General features: G+C 48.6%; 1 protein-coding gene across 4 annotated transcripts in view; it reads right to left on the reverse strand.

The window, feature by feature from the left end:
- The window catches only part of DEAF1 (DEAF1 transcription factor), a 56,624-nt gene that overhangs the window by 16,966 nt on the left and 17,382 nt on the right, over window positions 1–22,276 (reverse strand). For all 4 annotated transcript variants that reach the window (XR_009187450.2, XR_011649818.1, XM_012525645.4 and 1 more), the window contains exons 3-6: window positions 19,672–19,801; window positions 19,190–19,336; window positions 18,260–18,399; window positions 17,534–17,599 (exon numbers count right to left, since the gene is read on the reverse strand). Coding sequence is in view for 2 of the 4 variants with exons in the window: in XM_012525645.4 (XP_012381099.2) it covers window positions 17,534–17,599; window positions 18,260–18,399; window positions 19,190–19,336; window positions 19,672–19,801 (483 nt within the window). In the remaining 2 variants the exon portion in view is untranslated. The remainder of the gene's footprint in view (window positions 1–17,533; window positions 17,600–18,259; window positions 18,400–19,189; window positions 19,337–19,671; window positions 19,802–22,276) is intronic.

The raw sequence follows: 22,276 nt of genomic DNA on the forward strand, positions 1-22,276 counted from the left end.
GTGCTGGCCCATGCGCAGAGGTGCAGCAGCAGGATGGTGCACAAAGGGAGACACAGCAGACCAGGGAGCTGAGGGGGCGCGGGGAGTGGTCGCCTCTCCCGTTCTGGAGGGTCCCAGAGCTGCCTAGTGAAGTATCAGCAGACGCAGAAGAACGCACAGTGAGTGGACACGGAGAGAGGACGGCGGGGGGGGGGGGGCGAGAAATAAATAAAATAATAGATAAATCTTTAATGAAAAACAACAACCAGCAAAACAAATGGAAAAAACAACTCGGGAGCTGCTGTGCTCGGGGGTTGAGCGCCAGTCTCCCCCATACCATGTCCAGGTTCAAGGCCCGGCCCTGGCACCTAACGAAAAACAAAAGGAAGGACAGGGAGTGGAGCAAAGTGAAGGAGCGGCTGGTGGCTGGGCTGCGCTGCGGCAGGCGCCAAGGAAGGAGGGCGGCGGGCAGCGCACACGCCCAGGGGCCACCTGCACCAGAAACGCGGAGTAGAGCCCCCCTGCTGCCACGTCGCGCCCAGCAGTTCAAGGACAGCGCGTCCTGAACACGGAGGGAGGAAGTGCTAGGAGACGCGCGTGACGCGGCAGGGAGGCGGCCAGCGCCCGGGAGCGAGTGGAGCGAGCCGGGGGTTCCGAGAGCTCGTGTGCAGGCGCCAGGACCCGGGCAGACGCAAGGGAGAGGCCAGTGCTCGCCAGCAGCCAGCACGGCCTCTCCCCGGGCCGCCTGTGCTGACCAGCGGCCCCCAGCTGGCGGTGCGGACTAGGATTTCGGGGGCGGCAGGCTGAGCGCAGCGCCACATACGGTCTCGGGCGTAAAACCCACGGCCCCGTCGGTCCAGGCACTGTGCACTCTGTGCCACGGGCTGAAAACTATGGGTCCCGCCGGCTCAGATTCCGGGGAGTCTGACAGCACTGAGGGGGGCCTGGAGGAAGGGCCAGCAGTCCTGCTGACCCCCAGGACACTGGCCTCTGGGTCTGCACAGGCCACAAGGAATGAACGGCCCCTGACGCTTACACGTCACCCCACGGCGCTGCGGAGCTGCTGCCTGGGAGGAGTGCCCAAGCCACAGGAGCTCAGCGCCGAAATCCCGAACGCACCCACGCCGAGCAGGGAAAAGCACGCCCGCCTCCCGGGTCGACAGACTCATCTGGTCAGGGAGAGCCCACCTGCCTTCAGAGGCCACAGAGAAGGCCGAGTGGGGCCCGCCGGCGCCCGGAACAAACACGGGAACCCTGCAGCGCTGCCCGGGCAGAGGCCTGCGACGGGCCAAAGTGGCATCCAGGCCAGTGGGGAACCGGTGGGCCCTTCAGCACGTGGCCCAGAGCAACTGGCTCTCGGTTTAGGGGCGAGAATGGAGGCTGCTTATTTTACAAGCATAAAATAAACCAAAACACCCTGAAAGCACTAGGGCTAGTCACGAGGTGAGGAAGATCTTTCTAAACAAGAAACCCAGATCCTATAAAAGGGAAAAGCAGGGGCGGCGGACTTGGCCCAGTGGTTAGGGCGTCCGCCTACCACATGGGAGGTCCGCGGTTCAAACCCCAGGCCTCCTTGACCCATGTGGAGCTGGCCCATGTGCAGTGCTGATGCGTGCAAGAAGTGCCGTGCCACACAGGGGTGTCCCCTGCGTAGGGGAGCCCCACACACAAGGAGTGCGCCCCATAAGGAGAGCTGCCCAGCGCGAAAGAAATGGTGCCACACACACGGAGAGGTGACACAACAAGATGACGCAACAAAAAGAAACACAGATTCCCATGCCGCTGACAACAACAGAAGTGGACAAAGAAGAACACACAGCAAATAGACACAGAGAACAGACAACTGGGGCGGGGGGGGGGGGAGGGGAGAGAAACTTAAAAATAAAATAAAATAAAAAATAGAAAAAATATAAGAGGTTCTTATATACCCCCCCACCCCCCACCCCACTCCTCCCACACCAACAACCTCTCCCATCATTGTGGCATATTCATCGCACTTGGTGAACACATTTTGGGGCACTGCTGCACCATGAGGATAACAGTTTACCCTGTAGTTCACACTCTTCCCCAGTGCATTCGGTGGGTTATGGCAGGATATAGAATGTCCAGCATCTGACCCTGCAATATCATTTAGGACAACTCAAAGTCCCCAAAATGCCCCCACGTCTCATCTCTTCTTCCCTCTCCCTGTCCTCAGCAGCTACTGTGGTCACTTTCTCCACCTCAATGCCACAATTTCCTCTATTACTAGTCACAATAGTTCTATAGTGGAATGTCAGTAAGTCCACTCTAATCCACATTTTATTCCTCCATCCTGTGGACCCTGGGATGGTGATGTCCACTGCACCTCTAGATCAAGAGGGGCTTAGATTCCGCATGGATGATGGATGCGATTCCTCTGCTTGCAGTTGTAGACTCTCTCGGTTCCCTGGTGTGGTGCTGACCGTCCTCACCTCCCTGTCAGCTGACCTGGGTAGGTCCAACGACCCGGCGAGTAGGAGTCGCCACTCTGCTGAGGCTAACTTTTCAGAAAATTCTTTCTTGCTTTGATAAACCCCCTCAACCAGTGAAATCGTCCTTTGCACACTAAAAACTCCTTTCTTCGATTCCCGTGGAAACTGACGACAAGCTTTAGAAGCTGGATGAGGCCGCTGCTGCCACCACGGCAGGGGTCCAGCTGCCCCTGCCCAAGCCCCACCCCTCCAGGCGGGGGAAAAACACTGCCGAGGGCCCAGATGTCCAAATGCCACCACGGACAATCAGCCTAATGACATGTACACAAGTCCACACCTGCCTGCAAGGTCAGAGGGCAAGGCTCCACAAGGCGCCCAAATCTGGTATTCTACAGGTATCTGGTGACGATAGCATAAATTAAAAATCAATAGTGAAAAAATAATTGAGAGAAAAAAACAAAATGGAAATTTTAACTTTGGTCTTCGAGAGGTAAATGGATAAACTGTAGCCACCCCCCACACTGGAATGTTATTCAGGGATAAAAGGAAAAGAACAAGCTGCGAGAAGACAGAGGAGGCTGGAGTGCATGCTGCTCAGTGAGCAAAGCCTGACAGTCTCCACGATGCTTGGTTCCAGCTACGCAACATTCTGGAAAAGGCAAAACCAGAGCGAAGATGGGAAGGCCAAAGGCCCCAGGGGCGCGGGAGGGATGCGCGGGTGAGCCCAGGGTGTTTCCAGGGCGGCGAAGTGATCCCGTGTGACCCCAGACACCGGCTACATGACATCACGGGTCAGACTCTCAGACCTGCGCGACGGGAGGAAGCCACACGCCTTAGTGAGTGACCGGGCATCAGCGCCGGCTCCCCGAGTGCAACGAGGCTCGTGCCTGAGAGGGGAGCGGGGGGATATAGGAACTCTCTGTGCTCTGTGAGTAATTTTTCTGCAAAACTAGAAATACCCTAAAAAATAAAGTCTATTATTAAACAAAACAAAACCAAGCAGCCTATTGCTCGCCTCAGGAACGGCAGGCGTCCTGGGGTTCTCCAGGGAACAGGACAGGGAGGAGATCCTGTAAACAGGAGGAGACTTCATAAAGTCCTCTCACGTGCCCGTGGGGATGCACAAGTGCAAATCCCGCAGGGCAGGCTGCAAGCAGGGGCTGCAGCTGAAAGTCCGCGATGAGTCCCTGGAGACTCTGGTGTCTGAAGCGGAGATGGGATTCTCTGAGTGCTGACGTCACTTCCCTTTTTAAGGCCTTCCCCTGATGCGGTGAGACCACTCGCTGCAGAGGGCATCTCCTCAGGTGACTGTAGGTGTAACCAGCCACAGAGGCAGTCAGCTCACCGATGATTACGGTCCACGAGATGTCCTTGTATTACAATTAGCCCAGTGCTCGTGTGGCCAGACAACTGGGCACCATTTCCTGGCCAAGATGACACGTTAGCCTGACACGTTAGCCATCAGAGTAGGCTGAAGAGGATTGATAAAAAGAGCTAGGCATCTCTTCTTTCTCCTACTTGGACCAGCATGCTGAGGGAAAGGAAACAGGGTGCTGAGGAAGCCAGAGCCCTGGGACTGCTCCTCGGTGGAGCGGCCAGGGGAGGTGAGCCAGGCAGCCCGCAGCAGGCACGAGGGTGAGCCGACTGCCCTGCTCACCAGCGCGGCTTCTGAGATGGCACCCCAAGAGCAAGCACAGTTACAGCCCTGACTTGTCCAAGGGCCACACAAGTTGTTGCATCCCACTAACCTCTCCAGCAGTGAGGGGGGATTAGGCTGTGATGCTAAGGCTTTGCAAGTAAATACGTTCAAGTGTAACATGAAGCACATCTATAAATAAACACATGCACCCCTAAATAACACACAGGGCAAAGGAAAAATCATAAGGGAGATTAAATGTTATAACTAAATGGAATAAAATGATTACATCTCAAAACTTGTGAGTAGCAGTGAAGTGGCATTGAAGTGGGATATTTAGAGCATTAAATGCTTATGTGAGAAAAGAATGGCTAAAAGTAAAGATTTTAAGGTCCAGCATAAGAAGTTAGTAAAAGAACAAAATTTCGCCCAAAGAATACAAAAGGGTGGTGGCAGAAATTAGGAAATAGATAAGATACAATAAAGAAAATCAACAAAGCTGACAGTTCTCTGAGAAGACTAGTAAAATCAACAAAGCTATAGCAAGAGAAGTGGAGAAGAGAAACCATGCAAGGAAACAATAAGGAGTGAAAGGGCCTAATAAGGAGGTGCAACAGCCCAGAAACAGGAATAAATCCAAATAAACCAACTCCATGAAACATACTGTTCAAAATGTCAAATGTCAAAGACAAAGAGAAAATTCTCAGACCAGCAAGGGAGAAGCAAACCATCACACACAAAGGACACACAGTAATAGGTGCAGATTTCTCATCAGAAACCATGGAGGCGAGAAGACAGTGGTATGATACAATTAGGATACTAAAAGAGAAAAACTGCCTCCCAACAACTCTTTATCCAGCGAAACTGTCCTTCAAATATGAAGATGAGTTTAAGGCAGTCTTGAGAGGGAAATTTATAGCACTAAATGCCTACATTTAAAAAGAAGAGGGAAGCAGATTTGGCCCAATGGATAGGGCGCCCGCCTACCACATGGGAGGTCCAGGGTTCAAACCCAGGCCTGCGTGGTGGGCTGGCCCATGCACAGTGCCGATGTGCACAAGGAGCGCCGTGCCACGCAGGGGTGTCCCCCGCCTAGGGGAGTCCCACGCGCAAGAAGCGCACCCCATAAAAAGACCCGCCCCACATGAAAAAAGCACAGCCTGCCCAGGAGTGGCACTGCACACACAGAGAGCTGACATAGAAAGATGACACAACAAAGAAAAGAGACACAGATTCCTGAAGCCGCTGACAAAAATAAAAGCAGATAACTGGGGGGAGGGGGAGAAGGGGAGAGAAATAAATAAAAAATAAAGTCTTAAAAAAATTTAAAAATAAAAAGAGGTAAAATCAAAAACTTAACTAACCTAGAGAAACTAGAATAAGAACAGCAAACCATTTCCAAAGCAGTCAGAAGGAAAAAAATAATAAAGATTAGAGCAAAAATAAATGAAATATAGAACACATACACACAAATAGAGAAAATCAACAAACCCAAAAGCTGGTTCTTTGAGAAGACTAATATAACTAAGAAACCCCTAGCTAGAGAAAGAGAGAGAAGACACAAATAAATAAAATCAGAAATGAAAGGGGGAAGTTATGATTGACCCTACAGAAATAAAAAGGATAAGAGAATATTATGAGAAACTATATGTCAACAAACTAGACAACCTGGATGAAATGGACAAACTCCTAGAAATGCATAAATAACCTACACTGACACTACAAGAAATACAAGAACTTAACAAACCAATCACATTTAAAGAGGTTGAATCTGTCATCCAAAATCTCCCAACAGGGGAGTGGAGGTGGCCCAAGCAGTTGGGCACCCACCTCCCACACGGGAGGTCCTGGGTTCTGTTCCCAGCGCCTCTAGAGGAAAATGAGCAGACAACAAGCAGACAGACGAGGGAGCCGTATCAGGGGGTGGCGGGCGGGGGAAAAAATTTTTTTAAAAACCTCCCAACAAAGAAAAGTCCAGGAACAGATGGTTTCACAGATGAATTAGCAAGCATTTCAAAAATAATTAACATCAATCCTGTTTAAACTCTTTCAAAAAAACTGAAGAGTAGAGAAATTTATGCAACAAGTTTTATGAAGCCAACACCACCCTAATACCAAAGCCAGATAAAGACACTACACAAGGGAAGCGGACGTGGCCCAGTGGTTAGGGCGTCCGTCTACCACATGGGAGGTCCGCAGTTCAAACCCCGGCCTCCTTGACCGGTGTGGAGCTGGCCCACGTGTAGTGCTGATGTGTGGAGTGCCCTGCCACGCAGGGGTGTCCCCCGTGTAGGCGAGTCCCACACGCAAGGAGTGTACACCATAAGGAGAGCCGCCCAGCACGAAAGAAAGTGCAGCCTGCCCAGGAATGGTGCCGCACACATGGAGCGCTGACACAGCAAGATGACACAACAAAAAGAAACACAGATTGCCGTGCCGCTGACAACAACATAAGCGGACAAAGAAGAACATGCAGCAAATAGACACAGAGAACAGACAACTGGGGGGGGGAAGGGGAGAGAAATAAATAAAATAAAAATCTTTAAAAAAAAAAAGACACTACAAGAAAAGAAAATTACAGACCAATCTTCCTAATGAAAATAGATGCAAAAGTCCTCAACAAAATACTTGCAAATTGAATCCAACAGCATATCAAAAGATGTACAGGGAGTGGAGGTGGCTAAAGCAGTTGGGCACACGCCTCCCACATGGGAGGTCCCAGTTTGGTTCCTAGTGCCTCCTAAAGAAAAAACAAACTGGCAAAAAGCAGACAACGAGCACAAACAACAAACAAAAACAGCAAACAAACCAGGGAGTCATTGGGGATGTGTGGAAATAAAATTTAAAGTAATAAAAAAAAAAAAAGAGTCTCTATTAAAAAAAAAAGACATATACATCATGACCAAGTGGTATCTATTCCTGGTATGCAAGGCTGGTTCAACATAAGAAAATCAATCCAGGTACTACACCACATTAACAAACTGAAGGGAAAAAAACCACACGATGATCTCAATTGATGCAAAAAAGGCATTCGACAAAATCCAGCATCCTTTCTTGATAAAAACACTTGGAGTTCCACAGGATGGAGGAATAGAGTATGGATTAGAGTGGACTTACTGATATTCTACTATGGAACAATTGTGATTAGTAATGGAAGAAATTGTAGCATTGATGTGGAGAAAGTGGCTACGGTAGCTGCTGAGGGCAGGGAGAGGGAAGAAGAGATACGGTGTGGGGCATTTTCAGCACTTGGAGTTGTCCTGGGTGGTATTGCAGGGACAGATGCTGGACATTGTGTGTCCTGCCATGGCCCACTGGATGGACTGGGGGAGAGTGTAAACTACAATGTAAACTATAATCCACGCGGTGCAGCAGTGCTCCAAAATGTATTCACCAACTGCAGTGAATGTCCCACGATGATGAAAGAGGTTGTTGATGTGGGAGGAGTGGGGTGAAGGGGTGGGGGGTATATGGGGATCTCTTATATTTTTTGAATGTAACATTTAAAAAAAAGAGAGAGAGAGGGAAAAAAAACAAAAAAAGAAGGGAAAAAAGATTTTAAAAATGCTTGGAAAGATAGGAATAAAAGGAAAATTACTCAACATGATCAAAGTCAAATATGAAAAACTCATAGCCAACATTGTACTCAATGGGGAAAGGATGAAAGCTTTCCCTCTAAAAAAAGAAATTAAAAAAATTTTTAAAAAGTGGGCCAAGGATTTGAGTAGATTTTTTCAAGGATGATATTCAAATGATGAATAAGTATAAGAAAATACACTCTACATCATTAGCCATTAGAGAAATGCAAATTAAAACTATGAAATAGCACTTTACACCTGGCAGGATGGCCATTGTGGAAAAAAAAACTAAAACAAGTGCTGCAGAGGACATGGAGAAACGGGAGCCGTCACACATGTTGATGGGAATGTAAAACGGTGGAGCCACTGCAGAAAACAGTTTGGTGACTCCTTAGAAAATTAAACACAGAATTGTCATATGATACAGCAATTTCACTCCTACACAAATACCCATGAAAACTGAAAGCTCAGATACCTGCACAGCAAAGCTCACTGCAGCATTATCACAACAGCAGAATGTGGGAACAGCCCCAGTGTCCATCAGCAGGTGAACAGGCAGGCACAATTCATCAATCCACACAATGGAATGAATGAGTAGCCATTCAAAGGCGTGAAGTGCTGGCACATGCCACAACGTGGATGAGCCCTGGGACATCATGAGCCAGAAGCAAACGGACAAATGTTACCTGAAATACTTAGAATAAACAAGGTCATTGAGATAGTGAGCAGAACAGTGGATAGCAGGGTTGAGGGGAGTGGGGAATGGGCAGTTATTGCTAAATGAGCATGAGTTTTGGTTTGGTATGGTGAGAACGGTCTGGAAATAGGTAGTGGTGAAAGTTTCACCGTATTCTCAATGTACCTAATGTCAAAGAATTGTCCATTAAAATGGCTTAAATGATTTTTATGTTATGTATATTTTACCACAATTACAAATACATTAAAAAAAGAAAACACAGAATATATATTTGAAAGCAGTTAACATGGGATGTTAGGTTGTATATATGTTACCAATATAAAAATTCTAAATGGCCATAGTACTGTACAACAGAAAAAAACTAAACTATGGGGAAGCGGATTAGGCTCAACAGATAGGGCGTCTGCCTACCAATGGGAGGTCCAAGGTTCAAACCCCGGGTCTCCTGACCCATGTGATAAGCTGGCCCACACGCAGTGCTGATGTGTGCAAGGAGTGCCGTGTCATTCAGGGGTGTCCCCTGCATAGGGGAGCCCCATGCACAAGAAGTGCGCCCCGTAAGGAGAGCTGCCCAGCACGAAAAACAAGTGCAGGCTGCCCAGGGTGGCGTGGCACACACGGAGAGCTGATGCAGCAAGATGACACAACAAAAAGAGACACAGATTCCCGGTGCCAATGACAAGAATACAAGTGGACACAGAAGAACACACAGCAAATGGACACAGAGAGCAGACAATGGAGGGGGGGGGAAGGGGAGAGAAATAAATAAATATAAATAAATCTTAAAAAAAAAACTAAACTATGACCTATAGTTAATAGTTCAATTATATAGTACTGTTTCATCAGTTTTAACAAAGGTACTTTACTAATGCCAAGTTGTTAATAATAAGGAAAAGTGTGCACTGGGTGGGGGGTATAGAAATGTTGTACTTTCTGTATGATTTTTCTGAAAACCTACAACTTTTCTGAGGGAAAAAAAAGCAAACACAGTAAATATAGAAAGTAACCTAGTCACAAAGGAAGAAAACGCTAGTGTTGATTAGCTATACTATCTTTTTTTATTTCAGTACACGGAACTAGAAATAGTCAAATGCCCTTAGTGATTAGAAGCTTTATTTTTGCATTTATTAGAGAGCTGTTATTTTTTCCTTTCTTGTTAAAGGGACATTGTGTCTCTTTGAGAAAGAAATAATGCATTGCATAATGCTGTTAAACATAATTTTAAGGGGAGACTCTAATATTGTTAATGTATTTGTTTTAGTTATCTATTGTATATCAAATTACTCCAAAATTTAGCAGCTTTAAAAAAAAATTTTTTTTTTTAAGATTTACTTTATTTTTATTTATTTATGCCCCCTCCTTGTCTACACTCCCTTCTTTTTAGGACACACTGGGGACCGAACCTGGGGCCTCCCGTTTGGGAGGGAGGCGCCGAGTCGCTCGAGCCACCTCCGCTCCGCCGGTGGTCTCTCTCACGGTGTTTTCTCACTGAGTCTCTCAGGCGTGTCAAGTCACGGTGTCATCCTGTCACGTCACCGTGTTGTGTCAGCCCTGCCGTGCCAGCCCCTCACGTCGGCTGGCTGTCCTGCTCGTCTTCTTCAGGAGGCACCAGGAACCCAACCCGGGACCGCCCTTGTGGTAGGCAGGGGCCCAGCTGCTCTAGCCACATCCGCTTCCCTACTTAGCAGCTTTAAATAATAAACACTTATTATCATTTAAATAGAAACAGAAAGACAATACAGGGCAATCTCTATCACTGGGGAAGAGAAGGGCCTATTAAAACAAGACATAAAAAGTACAAAAGACAAGATTAATAAAGACTTGACCACATTAAAATGTTAACATCTTTTCCACAAGATAAGCCACAAGTTGGAGAAGATAATGTGAATAAAAGATAAGGATTGGTTCAGAATATCTAAAGAACTCAAAAGTCAATAAGAAAAAAGAGGCCCGAGCTGGGAGAACACCAGCCTCTCAAAGAGCAGGGACAGGAAGCGCCTGAGGAGACCACAGCGCGGCAGTGTCAGCAGGACGCCAACGATGCCGCCAGGAGCCACTCGCCACACCCCCCACCAAGCAAATGCCACCCCACGGGCGGGCGAGTGGAGCAGGAGGCAGGGAAGGGCCCAGGGGGCGGCCCGCTGGCGCAAGGGCAGAAGCAAGAAGAGCTACGCAGGCGTTGCCACGGGCGCGTTCAGCGCCACCAAGGAAGCCCGAGGCGAGCGCGGGCTGTTAACATTTTAATGTGGTCAAGTCTTTATTAATCTTGTCTTTTGTACTTATTATGTCTTGTTTTAATAGGCCCTTCTCTTCCCCAGTGATAGAATTGCCCTATATTGTCTTTCTGTTTCTATTTAAATGATAATAAATGTTTATTGTTTAAACTTCGAGGAGGACGCAGGCACGCACCTGCCGATCGGTTCTCTTCTTTACAAAATAGCACGGGTGGCGCTTCCATGAGCAGCAAGGCCTTCATACTGAGAAATAAAAATACTCAAACGACAGAATCACAAAGGGATGAACGTGGGGATGGGCTCAGAGCGTATAGGAGTCCTGACGCAGCAACTTGAAACCGTTTCATTAATAATCTTTTCTGTCAAATTCATTTTCCATTTTATAAATTTTATAAAAATTACAAGACAGGATTAATGCAGATTATTACAAGAGAATTTGTTCATATTTTAAGCAAATGTATCATTTTTTAATACATAATTTTAATATTTCTGATTTGGAGGAATTTTTAGAAATCCCCTCCTTCTACGTGTTCTTTCCCCATGACATTTTGAACCCCTGAATCCTAGATATTTTATTTCAATAAAGTTAAAGTAAAGGAAAAATGAAAAAACACGCAACAGGAGAAAGCAGCAAACTAGAAGCAACAAACATTTGGAAGATGGAATGTTCTATTTGCCTTTTTAAACAAGGAACATGCAAATCCCTTAAACAATGACTAGTTCTCCCACAAGCCACCGCAGCGTGTTCTCAGCTGCTCTAATATGTGTGTTCTCGTCCCATCAGAGCTGCGGTGTGTGTTTCCCAAATCATGAGCCTCTTTTCAGGTGCTTATTTGCTATCTGATTATCATTTTTTGGTGAAATATCTGTTTAAGTCTTTTTCCCATTTTCTCATCGGATGGTTTGTTCTCTTGCTTTTGAGTTTACAGAGCTCTTTAAATATTCAGGATGTAAGACCTTTGTTGGATATGTGATTTGCAAATATTTCCTCCCAGCCTGGCTTGTCTTTTCATCCTTTCAACAGATTCTTTTGAAGAGCAAAAATTTTTATTTTGGCTTTCACCATTTTTACCATGATATGGCTGGGTGTGGCTCTCTTTGCATTTACCCTACTTGGAGACTGGTGAGATCCAGGATGTGGAGATAAATGTCTTCATTCATCAAACCTGGGAAGTATTCACCATTGTTTCTTCAAGTATTTCTCTCTGCTCTCTCCTACTCTTCTCTACTCCCACTAACACACCAGAGCACTTAAGGGTGAGCCTGCTTCTCAGAGGCTCTGCCCACTTTTCTTCGTTCTTGTTTTCACCGGCACAATCTCTAGCCATCTGTCCTCGCTGATGCTTTTTCCTGCCAGCTGAAAACTACCATTGAGCCCCATGATCACACTGGTCAACGAGCTGACCTGGGACAGGCCTGCAGCTCTGGTGACCTCACAGCTTCCTGTCAAAGTCATTTCGGGGACTGCAGTTTTTAACTCCAGAATTCCTCATTTGGTTCTTTTATAAATATTAATTTAATATTTACTGACACTCACAATTTGATAAGACATTGTCATCATCGCTTTCTTCAATTTGACATCATTTACTTTAGTTCTTTGAAAGTCTTTACAAGAGCTGCTTTACTGTATTTGTCTGTGAAATCCAACTTCCGGGTGTCTCCCAGCACGTTCTACTGCCTGCTTTTTTTCCAGTGTGTGGGCTACACTTACTTTTTCTTTGCATGTCTTGTTAATTTTTTGTTGAACACTGGACATTTTAAGTCATATACAGTACACACTGATTCCCCCTACTCCCTTGAGGCTTGTTTACTTGTTGAATGACTTGTCTAGACTATTTTAGGGCACTTGATTTCCCCAGCATACGAATCCTCTGATGTCACTCATCAAAGGGTACAGCTTGGGTATGTGCACTGTAGCGTGGGACAGCAGCGTGGCATCAGGGCTCTTTGTCTCTTTCCCCAATCTCAGTTAAGCTAATTCTGCTAATATTACATCCAGCTGTTAGGCTCCACTGATTGCCAGCACATGCTCCACTGCTTTCAACAATGCCCGGTGCTTCACTCCCTGATCCAGTTAAATTCAGGCCCCTTTCCAGGGGTAGCTTTCGAGGCGCAGCACTGTGGTTTGTTGTTCTGACTCCAGGGTGGCCCTTCCAGCTTCCTCCTTCGTGGTTCTGTCTGGTAAGCTAGCAGATGTATGGTTTAGCTTGCTGCTCTAGGGGAGCTACCAGGCCTCCTCTTGATTACTGCCCCCCCCCCCAAATCTCCGCTCTTTTCAAGAGCACCTTTAGGCATGAACTTCTCCACACTCCGTTTCAAGTAAAGTCAATTTCTTTGGGGAAAGCTTTGGCGATCTTGCTATTGTGGCCTGCCTCTCCCTTGGGGCTAAATATGAGTCCCTTCTCCAGAGCGGGGGGGACACTGTGCAGGACAGAGGCTCACTTCTCTTGGAGCGACACCCTACTTTACAGCAGGGCGATGGGAAGGGGCAGAGCCTTTGTTCTTCTCAGCTTGCCCCTCCCATGTGGAACCCCCATGCTGCAGCAGCCCCAGCAGTCTCGACCTGCTGCTCCTAAGCAGAGCCTCTGCCCACGAAGGGGGAGGAAGGGACGACTCATCTCAGTCCCCCTCGCCAGGAATTCAGGCTCCGCGACTCGGAGCTGGTGGTCTGCCCCTCTCGGCGAGACTCCACGTCCTCTACCCGGGAGCTGAGGAAAGAGGGGCCCTTTCCTGACCATCCCGAACGAAGCTTCCTTTGCCCTGAGCTAGGGGAGGGAGGAGGCAGGTCACAGTTCAAACACCAGAGACTCATGTTTTCATAGAGACAGTAGATTTTTTTGAATAAATGTTTCTTTGTTTGTTATATACCCCTGGGCAATCTCCAGAGACATTAAATAGTTGGTTTTTAAAAAATAATTTTCATTACTTATAGTTGTTTCTCTGGGGAGAAGGTCCACAGAGCTACTCAGGCTGTCAGAGGATCCCCCTTACAAGGTCTGCAAGGATTAACAGGTCCTAAGCGCCCAAATCAATACCCCTCGATGTAAATAGAAGAAAGCCAGCGTCCAGCCATAACCGCCAAGCCACTGGCCTCCAGGCCAGGAGGTGGCCCATCTCCCCCAAGAATGAACAAAGTGGAGCAGATAAGGGCCTGCTCCCGCCCAGCCATCACCAACCCACCCACATTCCAAGAATCTCCTGCCTCCGAGCCCATTCCCTCCGTCAATTTAGCCCCAGGCTGTACTCCATATCCCTGCCTATTTTTTTTCAATTTTAGATTTTTTTTTTTTAAGATTTTATTTATTTAATTAATTTCCCCCCCTCCCCTGGTTGTCTGTTCTTGGTGTCTATTTGCTGTGTCTTGTTTCTTTGTCCGCTTCTGTTGTCGTCAGCGGCACGGGAAGTGTGGGTGGCGCCATTCCTGGGCAGGCTGCTCTTTCTTTTCACGCTGGGCGGCTTTCCTCACGGGCGCACTCCTTGCGCGTGGGGCTCCCCCACGCGGGGGACACCCTTGCGTGGCACGGCACTCCTTGCGCGCATCAGCGCTGCGCATGGCCAGCTCCACACGGGTCAAGGAGGCCTGGGGTTTGAACCGCGGACCTCCCATATGGTAGACGGACGCCCTAACCACTGGGCCAAAGTCCGTTTCCCAATTTTAGATTTTTATTACTTATTTATTTATCTCCCCTAGCCGCTCCTCCCCCACCACCATTGCCTGCTCTCTGTGTCCGCTTGCATTCTTGTCAGCAGCACCGGGAATCTGCGTCTCTTTTTGTCGCATCATCTTGCTGTGTCAGCATGTGTGGCACCACTCCTGGGCAGGCTGTACTCTTTTTCACATGGGGCGGCTCTCCTGGTAGGGTGCATCCCCTGTGCGTGGGACTCCTCCACGCGGGGAACACTCTTGCGTGGCACGGCACTCCCTGCGTGCGTCTGCACCGCAGTGGGCTGGCTCACCACACGGGCCAGGAGTCCCTGGGTCCGAACTCTGGACCTCCTACATGGTAGGCAGACGCGCCATAAGTTGACCAAATCCACTTCCCCTGCCTAACGATGTACTGTGTAAAGTCACACCCCACCGTCTGCGGCTGGCTGAAGTCCACTCTTCAGACCCCTTCCATTGGGAGCGCTTCCCAATAAACTTCCTGCCTGCAATCATCAGTCTCTGTGTCCAGGGAGTGTCCTTTTTCTCTGACATGCTGCCATTCTAGAAGCGGAAAACTAAAGTTTTTAATTTTGAAGAAGTCCAATTTACTAATTTTTTTTTCTTTTATGGATCTTGTTTGGTTTCACGTCTAACATCACTTTACCTAATTCCAGGTCATGAAGATTTTCTATATTTTCCCCTAAAATGTTTAAAGTTTAAAGTTTTACATTTAGTTCTATGATCTACTTTGAATTAATTTTGTACAAAGTATGAGTTTTAGGTTGAGGCTCACTCTTTTGCCAATGACCATCCATCCATTCCAACACCACTGGCCGGACACCAGCCTCTCTCCATCGTGCACCTCTGCCAAGAACCCGCCGGCGATGCGAGTCTCCTCCTGGACTCTCCATCCTGTCCTGTACGTCCATGGACCTCTCCCTCTGCCAACACCACACCGTCTTGATGAGTGCAGCTTAGCAGTCAGTCTTCCAAATCAGGTCGTGAGTCCTCCAACCCTGCTTCTCCTTTTCAAAAGGCTTTGGCCATGCTATTTCCTTTGCCTCTCCAAACACGTCTCAGAGTCATCTGGTCAACGTCTTCAAATAATCCCGATGGGGTTTTGATCAATTTAGGGAGAACAGACATCTTTACTACGCTGAGTCTTCGGGTCCACAGGCAGAGTGCACTTCTCTAAGTATTTAGGTCTACTCTGATTTCCTTCACCAGCATTTTCTGGTTTTCAACCAACAGATTCTGTGAATGTTTTGTTAGGTTTTATACTTAAGCCCCTCCTTGTCTGAGCACTCTTGGAAGCGTTACTGCCACACACCCTAAATTTCATAATTCTCCTCTTACTGATCTTTCCCTACAAGATCCCTAAGACTCTCATCTATCAGTTTTTTCAAAGGAACTTTAAAATGACTTTATTTTCACAAAAATGTCCTATTAGTTTTTCCATTAGAATTACATTAAATCTTTAAATAAACTAGACAATGTTAGAATAGTTTTTCCACCTAAAAACATGCTGTAGCTCTCCAATTCTATTTTCCTTTATATTTCCTAATAATTAGCCAGATGAATAATCAAATTAAAGCAAGGCAATCTCATTAAATAGCTGTTAATCATTTTAAAATATTGCTATCTAACACTACAGGATATTCTAACAAAATGGATATGTTTAGTCATTACAAATTAATGTAACACATTCAAAGCTTTATAGCAATATATATCAAAATCAAAGAAAGTATTCATATTTGAGGCAGTTCAGAATTTAAAGAAATATTTCAAAAGACAATAAAAGCTCTCTCTATATTGAGAAGCAGATGTGGCTCAAGTGATTGGGCTCCCGCCTACCACATGGGAGGTTCCGGGTTTGGTTCCCGGTGCCTCCTGGAGAAGGCAAGCTGGTGCAGCAAGCTGGCGCAGCAGGTAGACGCGGTGAGCTGATGCAACAAGATGATGCAACAAAAGAGAAACAAAGAGGAAAGAAAATGAGAGACACAACAAACCAGGAGCTGAGGTGACTTGGGTGATTGAGCACCTCTCTTCCACATGGGAGATACTGGGTTTGGTTCCTGGTGCCTCCTAAAGAGAAGATGAGCAAGACACAGAGAGCACACAGCAAATGGACACAGAGAGCAGACAGTAACTGCAAACAATGGGGGGGGTTATAAATAAATAAAATAAACCTTAAAAAAAAAGCTCCATGAGTAGGCTCAGTGTGACATTTTTATGACATGTTAAGAATGGAGAATTTAAACAGCGTGTAAATGCATCAAGTCTCATACTTCATGGTGATGTTCTACAAACGCGGAATGGGTGAATGTGGAACCACGGCCCCAGGGACGTGCAGGGTCTGAACCCAACCCCTGGCAGCCCATAAATATATCACCTTATTTTTTGTGTAATTCTGTTTAGTGACACTTGATAACTTTTGCTTCCTCCTTAAATCTGCACATGATTCTCTAGGGAATTTTTGTTTCATCACTGCCCCCATTTAACACCATCCAGAAACAATCTCTTGCCTTTAGGACACTTTAGAGCAACATTTAAACGAAGCCCCTGGACGTAAATTTAAGCAAATGTAATCATCCATTGCACTGCGGGGTAGGTAATTAGAGTTCATCAAATAAGGTGCTGATCCACTGACGCCGGGCTCACAGCCAGCAGCAGCGTGGCTCGCACCTGACGAGGCTGTCGCATGCCTGTGAGGCCACCCCGGGCTGCTTGTGCTTACCAACACTGGACAGCACTTCAGGACTGCACTTAGGGCCACTTTAAACAGTAAAACACAAAGTACAAAAATGCAAACAAACCTGGCCCTAGCCATACATGAAAAGGCCACCAGCTCACAGGCTAAGTGCAGAAACAAGACGGCAGAGCGGCGCTGGTTCCACACCACCTGGGAACACGCACATGTCGGGCAACAAGTTTTTCGCTCCCACATGTGCCTGCAAATGAGCGTGAAAGTGCCGCAAATACAGCATCTGTGAATAATGAGGACCGGCTCTATCTGTATAACCCTAAAGCAAGTGGGTGTGTTTAGCTGTGGGGTTAAGATGGCCCTACCATAGGCGTTTTTATTATTGTAAAAAATCCCCCGTGATGTTCTTGGGCCGCCTGCGCACACGCTCTGGCTGCCCGGGTCACAGTAATCGGCGCGAGAAAGGAGATGACTGGCGATGACTCCCAGAGGAGCCAGAGGGGAGCCAGGGACACGTGGCCCAAAGGAAGAGAACCAAGAAGCAGAGAGAAGACGCTGAGCCGCAGCGGCAAGGGGCCCATCCCCGGCCGACTTCTGACAACTCACCAGGGTCATGTCGTCGCAGCAGGCGGCGCAGGTGCAGGAGGCAGCGTGGGGGTTCAGGATGCCGTCCTAAAAGTCAAAACGTGTGCGGCACGTTAGAAAGTCAGCCCATGAGGGCTGATCCCTCGATCCCAGAACGGAACTCATTTTGCCACTCGCACGCCCTCCATAAACATAAAATATGGGAGGAAATGAAGTGCAATCATTTCCAGAAGCTTTTCTCTTTTCTGTGATGCCGTTACGGATGGCAGAATCTGCCTAATTCCATCTAAGGAGCCCAGGAGTGTCTACAGCATTCCCGCTTTATCAAGTTAAACTGGAAATAAGCCTAAGTCCTACCTTCTTACGAGCAAACTGGAGAAGGCGTGTCACTTGAAACGTCTCACCAACTCGCCCTGACTTGCACCCTGGTGCCGGGCCCTGCTCACGGGTGTAGCACTCCCTGTCCCCGTGCTGACCGCCCTTCTCAGAGCTTCAGAGCCCTCATGCGGCCCTGACACCGCGCCGTGGGGTAGGTAACCCCGTCCCGCCCAGGTAAAGGTAAAGACACTGAGAGACAGGAAGGGTAAGTCGCTTGCCCAAGGCCCCGGCCTGTCCAGCCCCTCAGTCCGTCGCCTCGCCCCGGTCCCACGCTGCCTCAGAGTGCTGCCGGGGCATCCTCCTGGGACTGGCTGCGCTGCCGCCTCCAATCTCTACTCGGACACAGGACCAGAGCCCCACTTGCCATACCTGAATGAGGCACTGCAGCGGCCGCCCCGCGTAGCGGATGCTTCTCTTCCAGTCCTTGCTGCTGGCTCTCCCCGCCATGGCTTCAAACTCAGTTGGACTGTACCAGTTCTCTCCCTGCTTGATGCAGCGTCCCCGGCCGCCTGGAACGACACGGTGCAGTCGGATGAAGGCACCACGTTCCCAACGCCGGCGTCCCTACACTAAAAACGAGCAAGCCACGCGCACAGGCAGGCTCTCCACCGGCACCCCCCGCCCCCCGCCCAGGGCCTGCGGGCACAGGCAGGCTCTCCACCGGCACCCCCGCCCCCCGCCCAGGGCCTGCGGGCACAGGCAGGCTCTCCACCGGCACCCCCGCCCCCCGCCCAGGTCCTGCGGGCTCTCCCTGCTCCTGCTGCCGACCCCCGCCGGCTATCGGCTATCGGGCCACGTCACCTAGCGAACCCACCCTCCAAGACCTTGTCCACAGAGCCAAGGGGCAGGCGAGATCGCCACAAGCCCTGTCCACGTCGACGTTCCAGGACTCCCGAACGCTGTCACTTTAGTCTCCAGCAGGACTCGGTGAGCTTGTAGATGGTGCTTCCCTGCCTTGATGCCTCCACCTCCCGGCCCACCGTCACCTCCACCCCAGTGGCTCCCCACACTCACTGCATGACCTCTGCCCCGCTGCCGGAGGCCCGGCGGATGTGCTCCCGCCCTCCCTTCCCAACCAACGGGATCTGACCTGTGGACTCACTCTCACAACGCCCCTTCCCCGCACTGCCCTGCGGCCTCAGCTCCAGGCCAGACCAGAGCGTCACGCCCGTCTTCTGTCCTTTCAACTTGTTTTAAGTATCCTTATAGTCTCACTTTGCCCAAAACTCATTGCGAGGGATGTGAAGAAGGAGCAAAGCGTCTGGACCTCAAGGCACAGCCTGCGGCCGCTGTGCTCACCAGAGCCAAGTCTGCTCTTGAACAGGGTGCCGCTGATGTTCCGGCACCGCACGGGGAGCTCGCTGTCGTACACCGATGGGTCCCAGTTGTACTTGGTCCCGCCTTTGTCCTGGCCCGGAGCTAGAGGAGCTGGAGGAGACTGAGGACCTTGGACAAAGAAAGTATTTTGAAAATAAGAAACACTTAATGCATTCCAAAACAATGAGAGAAGTGCAATAAACCCAGAATCCCACAGTCTTCGCAGACAGCGCCGATTTAGGCCGCTGTTCCCTTGAATTTGGGTTGAGGAGCTGGGGGAAAATGCCCGCCCCACATACACAGACATGAAATTCTTTTCCTCAGCTTGGGAAATCCCATTTTTTCTACCTAAAATTTGACAATATTCCAAATTTACCTTAAAAAAGCAAAACAAAACAATAAATTATACATGCTCAAGCATGTGCTACTCCAGAAAGCTCAGGAAATGGCGAATATTCTGGTACCTGGAGAGAGAGGAGCAGCCGGCCCCTTCAGCCCAGTGGTCTCCACGATGCTTCCGTCCGTGTGGACGACAATCAGAGTTGCCTTCTCCGTGTTCAGGCTGTCCCCGATCTGAAGGGCTGTCCTGCCAGACTGGGGGGAGAGAAAGTTCCCATTAAATCTATCACAACGACAGTCCCCGTGGCATATTTACGTAATGCAGCAGGACGTGGTATCTACGATTCATCACCAGAGAGGTGAAGCTCACATCCACGCGCTGCTTTCAGGAGACTCACCTTAGACCCAGGGATACAAACTGGCTGAAAGTGAAAGTTTGGAAAAAGATATTCCATACAAACAGTAACCAAAAAAACAAAACAAAACAAAAAAACAGCAGAGGCAGCTATTAATATACTAATATCAAGAAAAACAGACTTTAAATGCAAAAGAGTTATAAGAGATGGGGAAGGCCACTATAAGCTAATAAAAGGGAAAACCCATCAGGAAGAAATAATCATCAATATCTATGCAGCTAACCAGGATCCCCCAAAATACATGAGGCAAACTCTGGCAAAAGTGAAGGTAGAGAGAAACAGAATTGGCCCAACGGATAGGGCGCCTGCCTACCACACGGGAGGTCCAAGGTTCAAACCCCGGGCCTCCTGACCCATGTGATGAGCTGGCCCATGTGCAGTGCTGATGCACGCGAGGAGTGCCCTGCCACGCAGGGGTGTCCCTGCGTACGGGAACTCCATGCACAAGGGAGTGCGCCCCGTAAGGAGAGCCGCCCAGTGTGAGAGAAAGTGCAGCCTGCCAAGGAATGGTGCCGCACACACGGAGAGCTGACACAGCAAGATGACGCAACAAAAAACGTGACACAGATTCCAGGCACTACTGACAAGAATACAAACGAACACAGAAGAACACACAGAGCAGACAACTGGGGGAGGGGGAAGGGGAGGAAAATTAAAAAAAAAAAAGTGAAGGTAGAAAGAGACATCACTACAATAATAGTTGGAGACTTCAACACCCCACTGACATCATTAGATACAACAACTAGACAGAAGATCAACAAGGAAACAGAGAACTTGAACAAGACAATAAAGAAGCTGGATCTTTTTGATATAATATTTATGTAACCTAAAGCGTCTTTACAAATAAAAAAATAGAAAATATTAAAAAAAAAGAAGAAGAAGAAGAAGCTGGACCTAACAGACATATACAGAAAACTGCATCCCAGAAGAGTGAGTTACACACTCTTCTCAAGAGCCCAAGGATCTCTTTCCAGGATAGACCACATGTTAGGTCACAAAACAGTTCTCCATAAATTGTGAAAGACTGAAATTATACAATCTCATATCATAATGGAATGAAGCTGGAAATCAACAATAGACAGAAAAGGGAAAAATTTGAAAAATGTGTGGAGGCTGAATTCAACAATAAGTGGGTCAAAGAAGAAACTGTAAGAGAAACTATTAAATATTTCTGTATGAACAAAAATGAGAAAACTTATCAAAACTTATGGGACAGGACAACCAGCAAGATGGCAGTGGAGTAAGGCGCTCCTGGAGTCAGCTCCTATTCCAGGGCAGTTAGCAAACACCCAGAGCTCTCTGGAGCTGCTGAAGCACCTGTCTGGGGGCTCCAGGAGACCAGAAGAGCATCCTGCAGCATCCTTGAAGGAGTGGAAGGAGGAGATGCCCATCTGCAGAAGACTCGTGAGTAGAGCACTCCACGCCCCGGAGGCCGGTGCCATCCTCTACCAGAGGCACAAGCTGCCTTGGGAGCTGCTCTGCGGCTGGAATTGAAAGCTCCACTTCCCCAAAACGGGGAAGAGATGGTTGGGCACCAATTCCAGCTACTGTAAGTTAATTCAGCGGGCTACAGTATAGTCCTAAGAACAGCTAAAGTGTGAACCTGTCCAAGTAGAAAGAGGCCGGGAGTCGCCATCTTAACTCCACGCCTGGCAAGAGGGGAAGCAGGGTGGACTGAGAATCCCAGTGCTGGGGGGACCGGCTTCTTTCCATCCAGATCACACTGCAGCTCTAGCCTAGGCCCCAGTGCCACCTCCAGCAGGGAGGAAGCTGTGGGAAGCTGCACCAGCCTCTCCAGGAAATTACCAGCCAAGTCACGGAAGCTGGTGATTGCACTACTCTGGCGGCACAAGCCGCCCCAGGAGCTGTTCTGTGGCTGGAATTCGTAGCTCCATTTCCCAAAAATGGGAGGAGGAGACAGTTGGCTGCCGATTTCGCCTACTGATTATAGACTTGGCTGGTTAAGATATAACCATGGAGAGAAGTGGACTTGGCCCAGTGGTTAGGGCGTCCGCCTACCACATGGGAGGTCCACAGTTCAGACCCTGGGCCTCCTTGACCCATGTGCAGCTGGCCCATGCTCAGTGCTGATGCGCGCAAGGAGTGCTCTGCCACGCAGGGGTGTCCCCCACATACGGGAGCCCCATGCGCAAGGAGTGTGCCCCATTAGGAGAGCCGCCCAGCGCAAAAGAAAGTGCAGCCTGCCCAAGAATGGCGCCGCACACACGGAGAGCTGACACAACAAGATGACTCAACAAAAAGAGACACAGATTCCTGGTGCCGCTGATACGGACAGAAGCGGTCACAGAAGAAC

This window comes from Dasypus novemcinctus, chromosome 10 (genome assembly GCF_030445035.2).
Source record: "Dasypus novemcinctus isolate mDasNov1 chromosome 10, mDasNov1.1.hap2, whole genome shotgun sequence".
Lineage (NCBI taxonomy): Eukaryota > Metazoa > Chordata > Mammalia > Cingulata > Dasypodidae > Dasypus > Dasypus novemcinctus.